The following is a 14,900-nucleotide window of genomic DNA, read 5'->3' on the forward strand; positions in this document are numbered from 1 at the left end:
AGGGTGAGGAGGAGCAGGGCAGGCAGGGGGCGCAGAGGCTGCAGGGCGAGTGGGGAGCAGGGGGGCACAGAGGCTGCAGGGGCGGGGGGTGCAGAAGATGCAGGGCGAGTGGGGAGCAGGGGGCACAGAGGCTGCAGGGGCTGGGGTGTGCAGAGGCTGCAGGGTGAGGAGGAGCAGGGCAGGCAGAGGCATAGAGGCTGCAGGGCGAGTGGGGAGCAGGGAAGCACTTAGCAACCCCCAACCAAGATCAGAGCGGGAGGGAGGAGGGGGAATGCGGGGTGCTCAGAGGAGGGGGCAGAGTTGGGGCAGGGACTTTGGGGAAGGGGTTGGAATGGGGGCGGAGAAGGGGTGGGGCCGGGGTGGGGCCGGGGCAGAGAAGGGGCGGAGTTGGGGCAGGACCGGGGCCCCGTGGAGTGTCCTCTTTTTTAAATGTTTGAATATGGTAACCCTAACAGTGGAGAAAGAACCACTTTGCTATCAAGACTGCTTAATGTTTTAATTTTTTTAGGGCTGAATAATCTTGCATTTCCCCCCCTTTAAAGTATCAACAAACGAGGTTTCAATACTCCAGTTTCATTATCTTTTTTTTCCCTTTTGTGCTGGGAGGATCTCAGCATTGTATTATGGACTATTCCTTTCATTTTATATGGAAATCTGCGCTATGTATTTGGGGTTGGGGATGTCATGCCAAGAGAATGAATGGTATGTATACAAACGTTTCATTCTATAATGTCTTTATTTCCCTGTTATCTTTCTTTTTCTCCTACAACTGCTGCCAAACTGCATTCAGAATGCTTAACCTCTTGTCTCACCAGCACAGGGGGAATATTAATGCTGGGTTGTCCAGCAGAGAATACACCAAAGATATTTTGGGCAAAAGATTCCCCAGGAGAAAAAAGGTTGGATTTTCCTCTTACACCACTGTACATTCACTTTCCTGGAATTGCTTCATTACACTACTATAGGTGAGCAGAGATTCAGGCCCAAAGACTGTGATTAGATATCATGCTGTGTTCAACATTGCTTGCTGCCCTCTAGTATTCTCAACCAGAGCTAAACATGGTTTTGCCTTGTTGTGGACAAGACCAAACCATGTACAGCAGGGGAGCCCAACTTATGGCCCACTAGAGCATTTCATAAGGCCTGTGGCCTGCTTCAACAGACCATACTCTGGGCCGATTCATTAGTATTTTGTCATCATGTTTACATCATTTTAGTTTACAAAAGTGTATAAATAGACAACACTATACCTAGAAACAACCTATCTAAATACATATGAAAAAAGCTGAACTGACAATATAAATCAATACAGGTGACTTTAAATCCTATTAAAATATGTAGAATCTGTTTGCCCACACAAAGTTGTGGTTATGTTTATGTGGCCCTCTTGTGTGATAAGGTTGGGCACCACTGATGTACAGTACGCCCAGGGCCAGATTCTAATCTTGATTCCGAGTTGCATTGGGGTAAATCACAGTGATTTATCCAAATCTGTTCCCTGGCATAGAAATGTGGTTGACTTGTTAGGACAAGAGGTTGAGAATGCTTTCTTACAACAGGTATTCAACATAGTTGACTCTGTCTACATCATCAGGAGTGAAATTATTTCAAATGCTATCTTGGCAGGAGGTAGGTGGGGGAAGTAGTCATATTTGACACCTAATGTCAAACATGCAGTTTTTGTAGTACAGTGTCCACAGTATGTTCACTGAATTCCTGTATTGGGTACCACTGAGATCTTTCTATCACAGCACCACTTGTAACAGGCTGAGGCAAACCTTTCAGTTGTGACAAGAAAAATCCCATTTGAACCTTTACAAAAATGCTTAGCAAAATAAATAGACAATAAAGTTGTCAGACTATTGTAACCCCCAAGGAGATTACCTAGATTCCTGGGGCTCTGTCTGCTGGCAACTTAGGGAGAGGCACACTGTCCCTGGTAGGGAGGGGGAGCCAAGGCAGACTCAAGTCTGCCCAGCAACCAATAGGGAGTGAGATGCCCTTCCCAGGGAGCTCAGGAAAGGGGAGAAGACATTTTTGAGTCAGTCTGGAGCCAGCCGGGGCAGGACTGGTTGTGTGGGGAGCTGGTGAGTCCCAGGCCTGCATGCAGGGTTCCCGCTGAGAACTGGCCTCTAGGAACCTGAAAGCAAGATCCCTCAGCTGGGCTTTTCCCTCTCCACTGATGACTCCCAGTTTGTAGAGTTTTGCTGGGAAACATCCCCAGCCAGGCTGAGTTAGCCCTCCAGCTCCCTAGGTGAGACCGGTCACCACGTGGTCAGCTCTGCTCTGGCTGCTAGTCCAGGGCTGCTGCCTGCTGTGTGTGTGTCTGGACGTTAGGCTAGGAGACTAATTTTGGATTTTAGTATAGTTGTGTAATCTGCACCTTGAGCCCTGCACTCCTTTGTGGTGAGGGGAAATCCTGGAATCGAAGCAGCCTGACTCCTGCCTGAAGAGGATCCCTGCCAGCAGAGATCAGCCCCTCTGCAGTGACTGAGGAGTCCAGAGTCATCTCTGAACCTGAGGATCATTCATGGTGTTTGTGAGTGCACCATCTTTTAGTCAGTCAGTCAGGGAAATTGTTTTGGGGACCCCCTACTCCCTGAACTGTGTCCTCAAGCCAGGGAGTAAGGGTTTGGGGATTTTATAACCTGCTACCTATTAAACCTGTGGAAGGACGTATCACCTTCTCCCATTTGTGAGTCCTTTGGGCTGTATTGAACCCAGTCAGCCACACTGCTAAACCACTGCAGAGAAGATATTGTGGTCATAGGTCATCAAGGGCCCCAAACAAAGTACACGTACCAATGGGACACTAATCTTACATCTGCTACATCAGGTCACGTGACTGGGGAAAGTCCCGGCTACTATGAGCATGGGCACCAGTGACCCTCAGAATAGTGTTTTACCCTGTTATGTTATATTTGTCTCCTGTTTAATATAATTATTGTGTTTTTGTTATTTCTTGGAAGTCGCCAACTATCTAGCATGTAAGTGGGGATTACCCTGTGGTTAGAATTTTCCTCCCAAGCTGCCCTGGTGACCCTGCCAGGAAGGAGTGAGGGGGGTGGAGGCACCGCCAAATAAATTCATAGGAAAAAATACAGAAGATACACCCCGCTGAGTGGGTGGCGGGATCCAGAAGAACCCAGACCTGTCCATCAAAACCTTTAAGCAGATTGGCATTAAAGAATGTAACCGGGTGGAAAGGGGGCACTACACTATGAATACACCAAATTAATTATTTATCATGTGATGCTTGGAATATATAACAAAAAGTTTGTAGCTTTCGTTCTTATTGGAATGTGACAACTCATGTAAATAAGCTCATCGACACAAAAAGCTGACCTATATGCTGCTTATCAATAGGCTAAACCACCAGCAGCCAATGCTTCTTTACCTTCAACAAGTCCCTATTTTTGTGAGATGAAAGCACAACATACTTCATTTCTTATTAATCTGTTGCTACAATCATGCATGAAATGCTGAAACTGCTGAAAGTTAAACTTCTCTATTAATCCTTGACCAACACACAACACAAACCACAAAGGTTTTCCCACACAATACAGCTGTGTTGCAGAGCCAAAGAACAAAGTCCAAATTCTATGATAGTATTTCATTGCTGGAATATTCAGAGCTGGACTCAGAACTGGAAATCTACAAAACCAAGATTTTGCCAATAAAATTACATTTTGGCGATATGTAATGTTTTGAGGATTTGAATTTTAATGGTACACATGAAATTCAACAGTCAAAGATTACCAAAAATGAATGTTTTCAGCAAAAAGGACATTGGTTACAAAAATAACTCATTTATGCTTCCAAGCCAGAAAGATTTGAGAATCCCAGATATGAGAAACATTGGTAATATTATACAACTATCAGGACAACGTGTTCAAATATGGATCTACTCTAATATACATGCATGTATCAAGTTAATATTTTGTTTATAAGACTGAAAAGCTGGGGAAAAAGGCAAAGATCACATGATTATGGAATTTCTCTCTCCTCCTTGTGGAAAAAATAATCCTAGAAAGATATACTGAATAACATTTCATGCTCCTGGACAGTCCTTACCATCACACTGTCACATGCTCAGAAGACACTCTCCAGGCTCCTGGTCAGTGCTCTGAAGCAACCGAAGAGAAAACAATCCACGCCAGTTTCAACATCAGACCCCAATCTGGTATGAGACAGAACTTTGGGAAGTTCTGTTAGTGCTGTGTAGACCCCCAGACCATGTAGTCATTTTCATAGTGGATAGCTCATAGAATGATAGAGCTTAAGGCCAAAAGGGATCATCTACTCAGACCGCCTGTATATTACAGACCATCAACAGCACCTCGGTACCCGCACACCAAACACAACAACCCAAATTAGATAAAATGTCAAAACCCACAGGAGATTAAAATATTGTGTGCCACAGGCATATAATCAGAGGGACTGGGATGCACCAAAGGACAAGGCCCCTGCAGTGCTGGGAATTGATTAATGATACACACCCAGATGATCCTAGCACTCAACGTGTGCCCCATGTTGTAGAGGAAGGTGAAAAATCCCCAAGTCCCTGCCAATTTGACCTGGGGGGAAATTCCTTTCTAATCCCACATATGGCAATTGGTTAGACCCTGACCATGTAAGCAAAAACCAGCCAGCCAAGAACATGAGAGAGAAAATTCTCATGACCATCTTAGAGCACCAGCTCGGCCCTGTCCAGTGTCCCATCTCCAGATGGGCCATCTCTGATGCTTCAGAGGAAGGAAACAAAACAAAACAAGAAAACAGACTGTTGGAGGGGTAAGGGAATCCTGACCCCTGCAGTTACCTTAAAACAGTCTTTGGGCCAAATCAACAACAGCAGCAAATCCTAGACAAGTCCTTAGACACCTTACTAAGGCAAAATTACCATTCAGTGAGTGAAAATGGCAGGATTGACTTCAGTAGGACTAGAATTTAGCTCTTTAAGGCTCAGTTCTGACACCTTGATTCACATTGTTTTGTACAGGTTTCAGAGTAGCAGCCTTGTTAGTCTGTATCCGCAAAAAGAAGAACAGGAGTACTTGTGGCACCTTAGAGACTAACAAATTAATTAGAGCATAAGCTTTCGTGGACTACAGCCCACTTCTTCGGATGCATATAGAATGGAACATATATTGAGGAGATATATATACACACATACAGAGAGCATAAACAGGTGGGAGTTGTCTTACCAACTCTGAGAGGCCAATTAATTAAGAGAAAAAAAACTTTTGAAGTGATAATCAAGCTAGCCCAGTACAGACAGTTTGATAAGAAGTGTGAGAATACTTACAAGGGGAGATAGATTCAATGTTTGTAATGGCTCAGCCATTCCCAGTCCTTATTCAAACCGGAGTTGATTGTGTCTAGTTTGCATATCAATTCTAGTTCAGCAGTCTCTCGTTGGAGTCTGTTTTTGAAGTTTTTCTGTTGTAATATAGCCACCCGCAGGTCTGTCACTGAATGACCAGACAGGTTAAAGTGTTCTCCCACTGGTTTTTGAGTATTTTGATTCCTGATGTCAGATTTCTGTCCATTAATTCTTTTGCGTAGAGACTGTCCGGTTTGGCCAATGTACATGGCAGAGGGGCATTGCTGGCACATGATGGCATATATCACATTGGTAGATGTGCAGGTGAACGAGCCCCTGATGGTATGGCTGATGTGATTAGGTCCTATGATGATGTCACTTGAATAGATATGTGGTCAGAGTTGGCATCGGGGTTTGTTACAAGGATAGGTTCCTGGGTTAGTGGTTTTGTTCAGTGATGTGTGGTTGCTGGTGAGTATTTGCTTTAGGTTGGGGGGTTGTCTGTAAGCGAGGACAGGTCTGTCTCCCAAGATCTGTGAGAGTAAAGGATCATCTTTCAGGATAGGTTGTAGATCTCTGATGATGCGCTGGAGAGGTTTTAGTTGGGGGCTGAAGGTGACAGCTAGTGGTGTTCTGTTATTTTCTTTGTTGGGCCTGTCTTGTAGGAGGTGACTTCTGGGTACTCGTCTGGCTCTGTCAATCTGTTTTTTCACTTCAGCAGGTGGGTATTGTAGTTTTAAGAATGCTTGATAGAGATCTTGTAGGTGCTTGTCTCTATCCGAGGGATTGGAGCAAATGCGGTTATATCTTAGAGCTTGGCTGTAGACAATGGATCGTGTGGTGTGTTCTGGATGGAAGCTGGAGGCATGTAGGTAAGTGTAGCGGTCAGTAGGTTTCCGGTATAGGGTGGTATTTATGTGACCATCGCTTATTAGCACAGTAGTGTCCAGGAAATGGACCGCTTGTGTGGATTGATCTAGGCTGAGGTTGATGGTGGGATGGAAATTATTGAAATCATGGTGAAATTCCTCAAGGGCTTTTTTTCCATGGGTCCAGATGATGAAGATGTCATCAATGTAGCGCAAGTAGAGTAGGGGACGAGAGCTAAGGAAGCGTTGTTCTAAGTCAGCCATAAAAATGTTGGCATATTGTGGGGCCATGCGGGTACCCATAGCAGTGCCGCTGACTTGAAGGTATATATTGTCCCCAAATGTGAAATAGTTGTGGGTGAGGACAAAATCACAAAGTTCAGCCACCAGGTTAGCTGTGACATTATCAGGGATACTGTTCCTGATAGCTTGTAGTCCATCTTTGTGTGGAATATTGGTGTACAGGGCTTCTACGTCCATAGTGGCCAGGATGGTGTTTTCTGGAAGATCACCGATGGATTGTAGTTTCCTCAGGAAGTCAGTGGTGTCTCGAAGATAGCTGGGAGTGCTGGTAGCGTAGGGTCTGAGGAGAGAGTCTACATAACCAGACAAGCCTGATGTTAGGGTGCCAATGACTGAGATGATGGGGCGTCCAGGATATCCAGGTTTATGGATCTTGGGTAGCAAATAGAATACCCCTGGTCGGGGTTCTAGGCATGTGTCTGTACAGATTTGTTCCTGTGCTTTGTCAGGGAGTTTTTTTAGCAGATGGTGTAGTTTCTTTAGGTAATCCTCAGTGGGATCAGAGGATAATGGCCTGTAGAATGTGGTGTTAGAGAGCTGTCTAGCAGCCTCCTGGTCATATTCCAATTTATTCATGATGACGACAGCACCTCCTTTGTCAGCCTTTTTGATTATGATGTCAGGGTTGTTTCTGAGGCTGTAGATTGTTTTGTACATCACTCCACAAGTAACCCCAAGATTTTCAATAGGACTGCTTGTGGAGTAAGCTATTACTCAACGTGAGTAAGGGTTGGGCACTTAGTACATTAATACAAGAAGCTCCCATTAATATGGGATGTACCCCATCAAAAAAAGAGGGAATACTTCCAGTTTAAGATTTAACTTACAGGATCATATAGCCCCTTTTTGCAAAAATCAGAATTGGCATTTCTTCATTACTATTCTTACCATTTTAACTTATAACTTTCAAAACAAAGGTTTAAAATAATAAACTAACATGAACAGCTTCTGTCCACTCATTTTTAGAGTTAATGACACCTTTCTACAGCAAAGAACATAAGAAAAAAGTGAAACTAATTCTTTCATGATCCAAAATGTAGTAAATTTCTTCATGTTAGATGTAGCTCTATAACAGTGTGCTTTATATGAATTAAGGAGCTAAATTCATCCTTGGTATAACTCCACAAGACTTCACCAAGCATGTATTCAGCCCACTATGTTGACGTGGCCACAAATTCCTTCTTTACAATGTTATTAATGATGAGATTCATTTTTTCATCCCTTTATTTATAGCCAGATTCATTCTTCTGCTGCCCAATATTCAGGCCAGAGAGATGTGCAAGCACAAGGTTACTTCCCAATAGATTCCCTCTGAGTGTTATTCCATAGATTAGCCAGTAGTGAGTGCTGTATTTGATGCAATTTATTGACATGGATCAACACTGCAACTCCATACATTTGGTACTTTATTTGGTTCAAAATATTTCTAAAATGTATTTGATCATAGAACACGACACCACATAACTCCATTTCAGCTTCCATACACAATATATTTCAGAGTGTGGAAGTGGATTACGCACTCCAGAAGAAAGTAGGAGGATGCCACTGCAGAAATCAGAGGCACAAGGTGGGTGAGGCAATATTTTTAATTGGACCAGCTTCTGTTGGTGAAAGAGTCAAGCTTTTGAGCTAAGCAGAGCTCTTCTCCAGGTAGCTCAAAAGCTTGACTCTTTCACCAACAGAAGTTGGTCCAAAACAAGATATCACCTCACCCACCCACTTTGTCTCTCTAATATTCTGGGACCAACACGGTTACAACACTGCAAACTGCAGATAGCCACATTCAGCTGCAGTTTAGTTTTACTACCTACTAGTGATATTCCAAGCATCTTTCATCAAACTCAAAAGAAAACAACTGTCAGTCTCTGAACTGACCCTGTCTAAACCATCTGAGAGGTTATCTCAGGCATGTTTTAAACAGTTAGCAATACCAGAACCAGCCAAAATGTAATTCCAATCTATTTGATATAATCAGCCTCATATATAAGTGATTTGAAACTAAATATTTTGCTGAGACAGCATCCAACCTCTTTAGCTTTATTGTAATAACCTGCCAGAAGTCATTTAGTAATTGTGTTAAGCCTCCCAACTGGTTTATAGACATTAGGAAGAAAATCTAAATCCCATGAAGGGGTGGGGTGGGAGCTGTAAGAATGCTTCTCTTTCTCCCCTCAATGGCCTTGAACAATTGCCCTTATGGAAGACCTCTGAAATTTAATAGAATATTAACACATGGTTTTGTGTTTTTGTTTTGTTTTGGGGTTTTTTTTAAGCTCTGCTCTCAGTTTCCACAGGCTTTTACCAAATTGCTCAAACGGGCAAAGTTGGTATCAAGGAGAAGAAAAAAAGGGGGGAGGGGCGGAAAAAGAAAAGAAATATGCTTCAAAAGAAGATTAACATGCATCTTCTTTGTTACCTTGTACTGTGAGGAAGACAGAAGCCACAGTAGATCCACCTTCATTGGAAGCAGTGCAACTGTACTCGCCAGCATCTGTGAGCTTTACAGATTTTATTTCTAAAGACAAATTGCTCATCATCCTTATTCGGGAGGGCTCCACAAGCCTCAAGTCATTGCCATTTCTCTGCCAGGTGAGATTGTAACGCACTGTGCTTACGGTTAGACAGGTCAATATGGCTCTCTCCCCAGGGGTGACGGTGACATTATTAGGAACCTGAACCACAGGTGGGGGCTCTACATGGAAAGAATAAAGAGAGAGAATTCAGAAACTATTAGGCTCACTTGTAGGTACTTTGTAAGTAACCATGATAAGACAGCAGTAGTAGAAGTAAAAAGGCATACCATTGGGTTATTTCATACTTAGTTTCATTTCACAGCACTGAAGCCAGCACACTGGGGTCTGATCCAAGGCCCACTGAACCAAAGGGAGCCTTTCAATGAGATCTGGATCAGGTCCTAGATTTGTACAGGCTGCTGTGTGAAAAAGAGATTACTGAAGAGCTACCCTGAAGACAACAATACTGTACATGTGGGCTTTTTCCAGTGCCACTAAACAGCTCTTATATTATCATTGTGTTCTTCAAATGTTAGTCTCAACTTGGGTTTTAATGGATTTTAATCTTTTTGTTCACATCACTGCCCAGTCTATGCTGCAATTCCCCCCATATTTTGTTGTTTTCTTTCTGACTTCCCTCTCTGCTCCTTTTTACCACTGACTTCCCCTTCAGCAGAATGCAAACTCAGTAACTTTGAACTGGATTGAATTTTAGACACACAATGGTTTCCAATTAGGTCAAATGATCCTTGTTGAGTCATCCCTGAGTAAAAGAGACAACAAATGCAAACAGGAAAGGAAATTTAAACTCATATAGCTTTACTGGGGTTTTGCCCCACACTTCTTTTGTTTAAACCCAGTGGCGTTTGTTCTTAAACACAGAAACACATATCTGCAGAGGATAATAGTCTGAGTGTGACACAAATGTCAAAAGGTGGAGTAATTTACCAAGATAGGACTGAAGTCAACAGATTACCATAAGCAAAGCAAAGATAACCAAACAGGAGTTCTCTGTTAATGGAGAAAAATTCATCCCTGTGCTGAGTAGGGTTGCCAACTTTCTAATCGCACAAAACCCAACACCCTAGCCCCATCTCTTCCCCGAGGCCGGCTCCCTTCTCCCACCTCTCCCCCGAGTCCCCTGCTCACTGCATTCCCCCTTCCTTGGTGGCTCGCTGTCCCCCACCTTCACTCACTTTCACTGGGCAGGGGAAGGAGGTTGGGGTGTGGGAGGGGGTGCGGGCTCTGGCTGGGGGTCCGGGCTCTGGGGTGGGGCTGAGGGATTCGGAGTGCAGGAGGCAGCTGCAGGTTGAGGCAGGAGTTTGGGGGGTGGGAGAGGGTGAGGGCTCTAGGCTGGGAGTGCTGGCTCTGGGGTGGGGCTGGGGATGAGCAGGGCAGGGTGTGGCAGGGGGCTCTGGGCTAGGGTTGAGGCAGGCGGTTGGGGTGCGGGAGGGGGCTCTAGGATGGGGCCGAGGATGAGGGGTTTGGGTGCAGGAGGGGGCTCCGGGTTTGCGGGGGGTGGGCTCAGGGCTGGGGCAGGGGTTTGGGGCACAGGCTTATCTCCGGCGGCTCCCAGTCAGCGGAGCAGCAGGGGTGCTAAGACAGGCTTCCTGCCTGTCCTGGCATCGCAGACCGCGCTGCGCCCCAGAAGCGGACAGCAGCAGGTCCGGCTCCTAGGCAGAGGTGTGCAGACGGGATTGTGTGTTGCTCTCACCCGCAGGCACCTCCACCCCCCAGAAAAGGACTAGCCTGTCTTAGCCAGGCAGCACCACAGACCGGACTTTTAACGGCCTGGTCGGCAGTGCTGACCAGCACCACCATGGTTCCTTTTCAACCGGGTGTTCAAAATACTTGAGAAGAGTAAGTTTATTTTGCTGGGAGTAAGAAAATTCAAATAATTTTGTTTCAAATATTTTTGTGTAAGAATTTCAAAGTGTCTTCCTTACATCATCCCAACTGCACAGTTCAAAACAAATATAATAATTCACATTTACATAGCATCTTTATTCTGCAAGAATACCCGGGTGTTCCGGTTGAAAACTAGACACCTGGTCACCCTAGTGCTGAGGGACACCCAATCAGCTCATTTAAGATCTCACAGTAGGTGCACAGGCCTTGGGCTGGATCTCTGCACAGTGGTGAATTTCTTCAAAAGCCCTGGGCACCTGGGTTTGGAGGCTTGCTTTCCCACAAGTATGGTCCCCGTGGGCTCCCCAGCAGCAGTCATCCTTATAGCCACCACCCCATCACAGCTCACCCAAGCCAGGGGAGAGGGAAAGAAAGCCAGAGTTGCTTACTAAGGACTGAGTTTTGCTCCTGCACCTTGCACACACAGTCATATCTTTGGTAAGTTACTCCACCTTTTGACATGGATATATAGCTTTTATCTAATGCTTTTTATCTGTAGATATCCAAGCATTTTACCAAGTAGGTCAATATCTTTATCCCATTTTACAGATGGGAAAACAGACACAAAGAGGGGAAGGGACTTGCTCAGCAACCCAGAGGCAAAGACAGGAACGGAACCCAGGTCTTTAGAGTGCCAGTCCTGTGTTGTATCCGCTAGAACACACTACCTCCTGTTGATCTCATATACACATACATTGTATTTACCAATGTTTTATTCAAACACAGAACCAAATTCCTCACACTCAGTACACATGCCTTTGTTGGCCCTTTATTTAAGATGTCTGCACAAACTAACAAGCTATTTGACAATTTAAGATTTAATACTAGCAGGAAAAAACAAATGCAAATGTTTGCTTTTTCTGAAGTTGAAGAATTTTGAGATCGTTCCAATACCTTTCCTACAGCAGTTGACAAAAATGAACAATCTGTGATATACTGTCTGTCAACTTGATAAACTGAAAATACTTGAAAAGAGTAAGTTTATTTTGCTGGGAGTAAGAAAATTCAAATAATTTTGTTTCAAATATTTTTGTGTAAGAATTTCAAAGTGTCTTCCTTACATCATCCCAACTGCACAGTTCAAAACAAATATAATAATTCACATTTACATAGCATCTTTATTCTGCAAGAATACCCATATGAATGATACATAACAGGAATTGTTTCCTACAATATATTTTCTAGTGCTTTTGTCTGGCCGTTTTAAATGACCCAAGTAATGAGCCTTCAACCACTTCTTTGGGACAATGTTCCACAATATAATGAATTTCACTATGAAGGCATGTTTCTAGATTCAACCTAATTTTTCCTTTACTTAATTTCATCTAATTATTTCTTGATAATCCTAACAGGAATTAAAATAATAATAATTAATAAAAAACAAAAAAAATCCAAATTTCCAATAAATCATTAGGAACTTGCTTTAAAACCAAAGTAGAATTAATTGTAGATGCAAATATTTGTAATTTCACAGCTATCTGATTTGTGCCTACAATCGGGGAGTTAAGAGTGTAATTGCTAAGGTTTCAGACAAAAAAAACATGGGTGGATTCTCTCAGGCTGCAATTGCCTCCAAGTGCCTCCAAAAGAAATTCAGCCGCTCACATCTATTCAGGGAAGCACTTAAACATGTGCTGAAATCCCACTGACTTCATGGAAGAGTGTTAGAAAGAATTCGATGGCACTTTACTTAATACGGATGGATTTATTTATGTGCTTAAATGCTTTAAACTGGGGCCTAAATGCTTCCATTAAGGTTTTGAAACGTGCTATATTGCAACAAAAGAACATACATTAACATAAAACATTTTATTGGTATTGGATTGCCATAATTTATGCCACCCAATGTTGCTATTTTCTGTTAAGTAAAAATGACCGTATGCCAGCACTTTACAATTTAGTAATCTAATACAGAAATAGTAAACAACATTTACCTGACACATCCAGAAATGTCTGAGCACGTCCAGTGCCCACACTGCTAATAGCAATGCATTCATAATATCCTTCATCAGACAAGGAGACCTTGGCAATTTCCCAGTTCACACTAGACGATTCTCTGTAAAATTATAAAGCCACTGTAACTGCTTGAAAGGGATGAAGAGGAGAGCATGAAAGGGTCTAGTTTCCTATTGATTGGCATGTAACTTTCTGTAAGGCTAATGAAAATTTCACATACGGAGGAAAAAGCAGACCCTTTTTAAATCCCTTTTGTTTATGCATTATATTGCATGCAGTTTTTAGGGTCTGATTTAAATAAGAAGGTGGGGGAAGTGATTAGACTTTTATGAGTATTAAAAAGCATGGATTCCTTACACAATACATCCATGGAGACATTTGAAAAAAAAAAAACCTTGACAAGTAGTCACATGGTAAAATACAAAACTGTTGTCGCTCACTCAGCTATTTCTACTCTTGGATCAGCCTTGAATTTTTTTAAAATGGACGAAAGTATGAAATACTGTTATATTGATCATTTATCAGCAAAGTATGCACAGAATGCACCATCCCTTACAATGATGCAGACTTGTTCCTTCTAATTGTGTGGGTCAGCTCCAAGGGCCAGTGCAGTGAGGGATGAAGTCTCACTCATACTTTCTGCACCCCATGCTTTGGTTTGGAGTACCTTATGCCCGTAAGACACACATGGCGCAATCTCTGCACTTCCCTATCTGTCCCTATCCCTTGAATGAGGAGAATAGCATGGTGAGTCTGTGTGCAGAAGACTCTTTGACCCCGAAGTAGGACCAGGAACAAATATAGTAATTCAGCATTCTCCATGTCAGTTTACTAGCCACACACATGGAAGCAAATGGAGCAGTAAGTGTAAATACAGAAAGATACAGAAAATAGTAAGTAAAGTCTGTGAGAGTTGGGTTTGGTAGAAGTTGCAGTCAGATGTGGGTAAAATAATCAAATGAGCACTCTTGAAATACCTGGCTTTTGCCCATAGGACATATCACAAGTAAATCTGCTGGTTTATAGTACCTTTGTCATTTATAATGCTACAGGGGGGGAAAGTGTTACTGTGTGTGCTTCTTAAAGAAATTGTGATGTCTTCTTAAGATTCAGCAGCTACATTTTTTACGGCATTATATGGTGCAAGTATTACAATGGCCTTCTAATTCTGTATCCCATTGCTGACTATGATCTGTTGCTACAGTAAGTAAATATATCTGATGAAGACGAGGCTGAGCATGATGCTTTTGGCAAAACACCTTCCACAATGTGGGAAAGCTGTGTACTAGTGTTCCCACTGCCTGCCCTCTTTTTTATCTGCCCAAAGTCTTGGATTAACTCCATAAAATGGTTTGGGATACAGTAGGAAGAAAAGATTAGATACGAAATAAGGCCACATTTAATTTGGTATTATAGTAAAAAGTTCAGTGCTTCAGCATTGTGAGGCAGTAGAATCTGTTTGCACAAAAGGTTAGGCCACAGATAACAACTGCAGTGTAATCTTGGACTTTCTGCTTATTCCCTCGGACCCCATGCTCATTACAAACTCACATATCAGAGCTGTTGTTCCAAGGCATTCACCAGTGCACTGCCAGCAATGGAAATGCTAGTTACCACTAGCAGCCAGGAGATGGTAAGAACATTTACTTAAGACAGGGGTAGGCAACCTATGGCACGCGTGCCAAAGGCGGCACATGAGCTGATTTTCAGTGGCACTCATACTGCCCGGGTCTTGGCCACCGGTCCGGGGGGCTCTGCATTTTAATTTAATTTTAAATGAAGCTTTTTAAAAATTTTAAAAACCTTATTTACTTTACATACAACAATAGTTTAGTTATATATTATAGACTTATAGAAAGAGACTTTCTAAAAACATTAAAATGTATTACTGGCATGCAAAACCTTAAATTAGAGTGAATAAATGAAGACTCGGCACACCACTTCTCAAAGGTTGCCAACCCCTGACTTAAGAGATCTGCATGCTTCTCCCAAATATAAAGTAGAATTGCTCTTCAAGGAATATAT

General features: G+C 43.0%; 1 protein-coding gene across 3 annotated transcripts in view; it reads right to left on the reverse strand.

The window, feature by feature from the left end:
- HMCN1 (hemicentin 1) overlaps positions 1–14,900 on the reverse strand; it is a 335,176-nt gene that overhangs the window by 196,978 nt on the left and 123,298 nt on the right. For all 3 annotated transcript variants that reach the window (XM_065554460.1, XM_065554461.1, XM_065554459.1), the window contains exons 10-11: positions 12,854–12,975; positions 8,915–9,190 (exon numbers count right to left, since the gene is read on the reverse strand). In XM_065554460.1, the coding sequence (XP_065410532.1) occupies positions 8,915–9,190; positions 12,854–12,975 (398 nt within the window). The remainder of the gene's footprint in view (positions 1–8,914; positions 9,191–12,853; positions 12,976–14,900) is intronic.

Source organism: Chrysemys picta, chromosome 8 (genome assembly GCF_011386835.1).
Source record: "Chrysemys picta bellii isolate R12L10 chromosome 8, ASM1138683v2, whole genome shotgun sequence".
NCBI classification, from domain to species: Eukaryota; Metazoa; Chordata; order Testudines; family Emydidae; genus Chrysemys; species Chrysemys picta.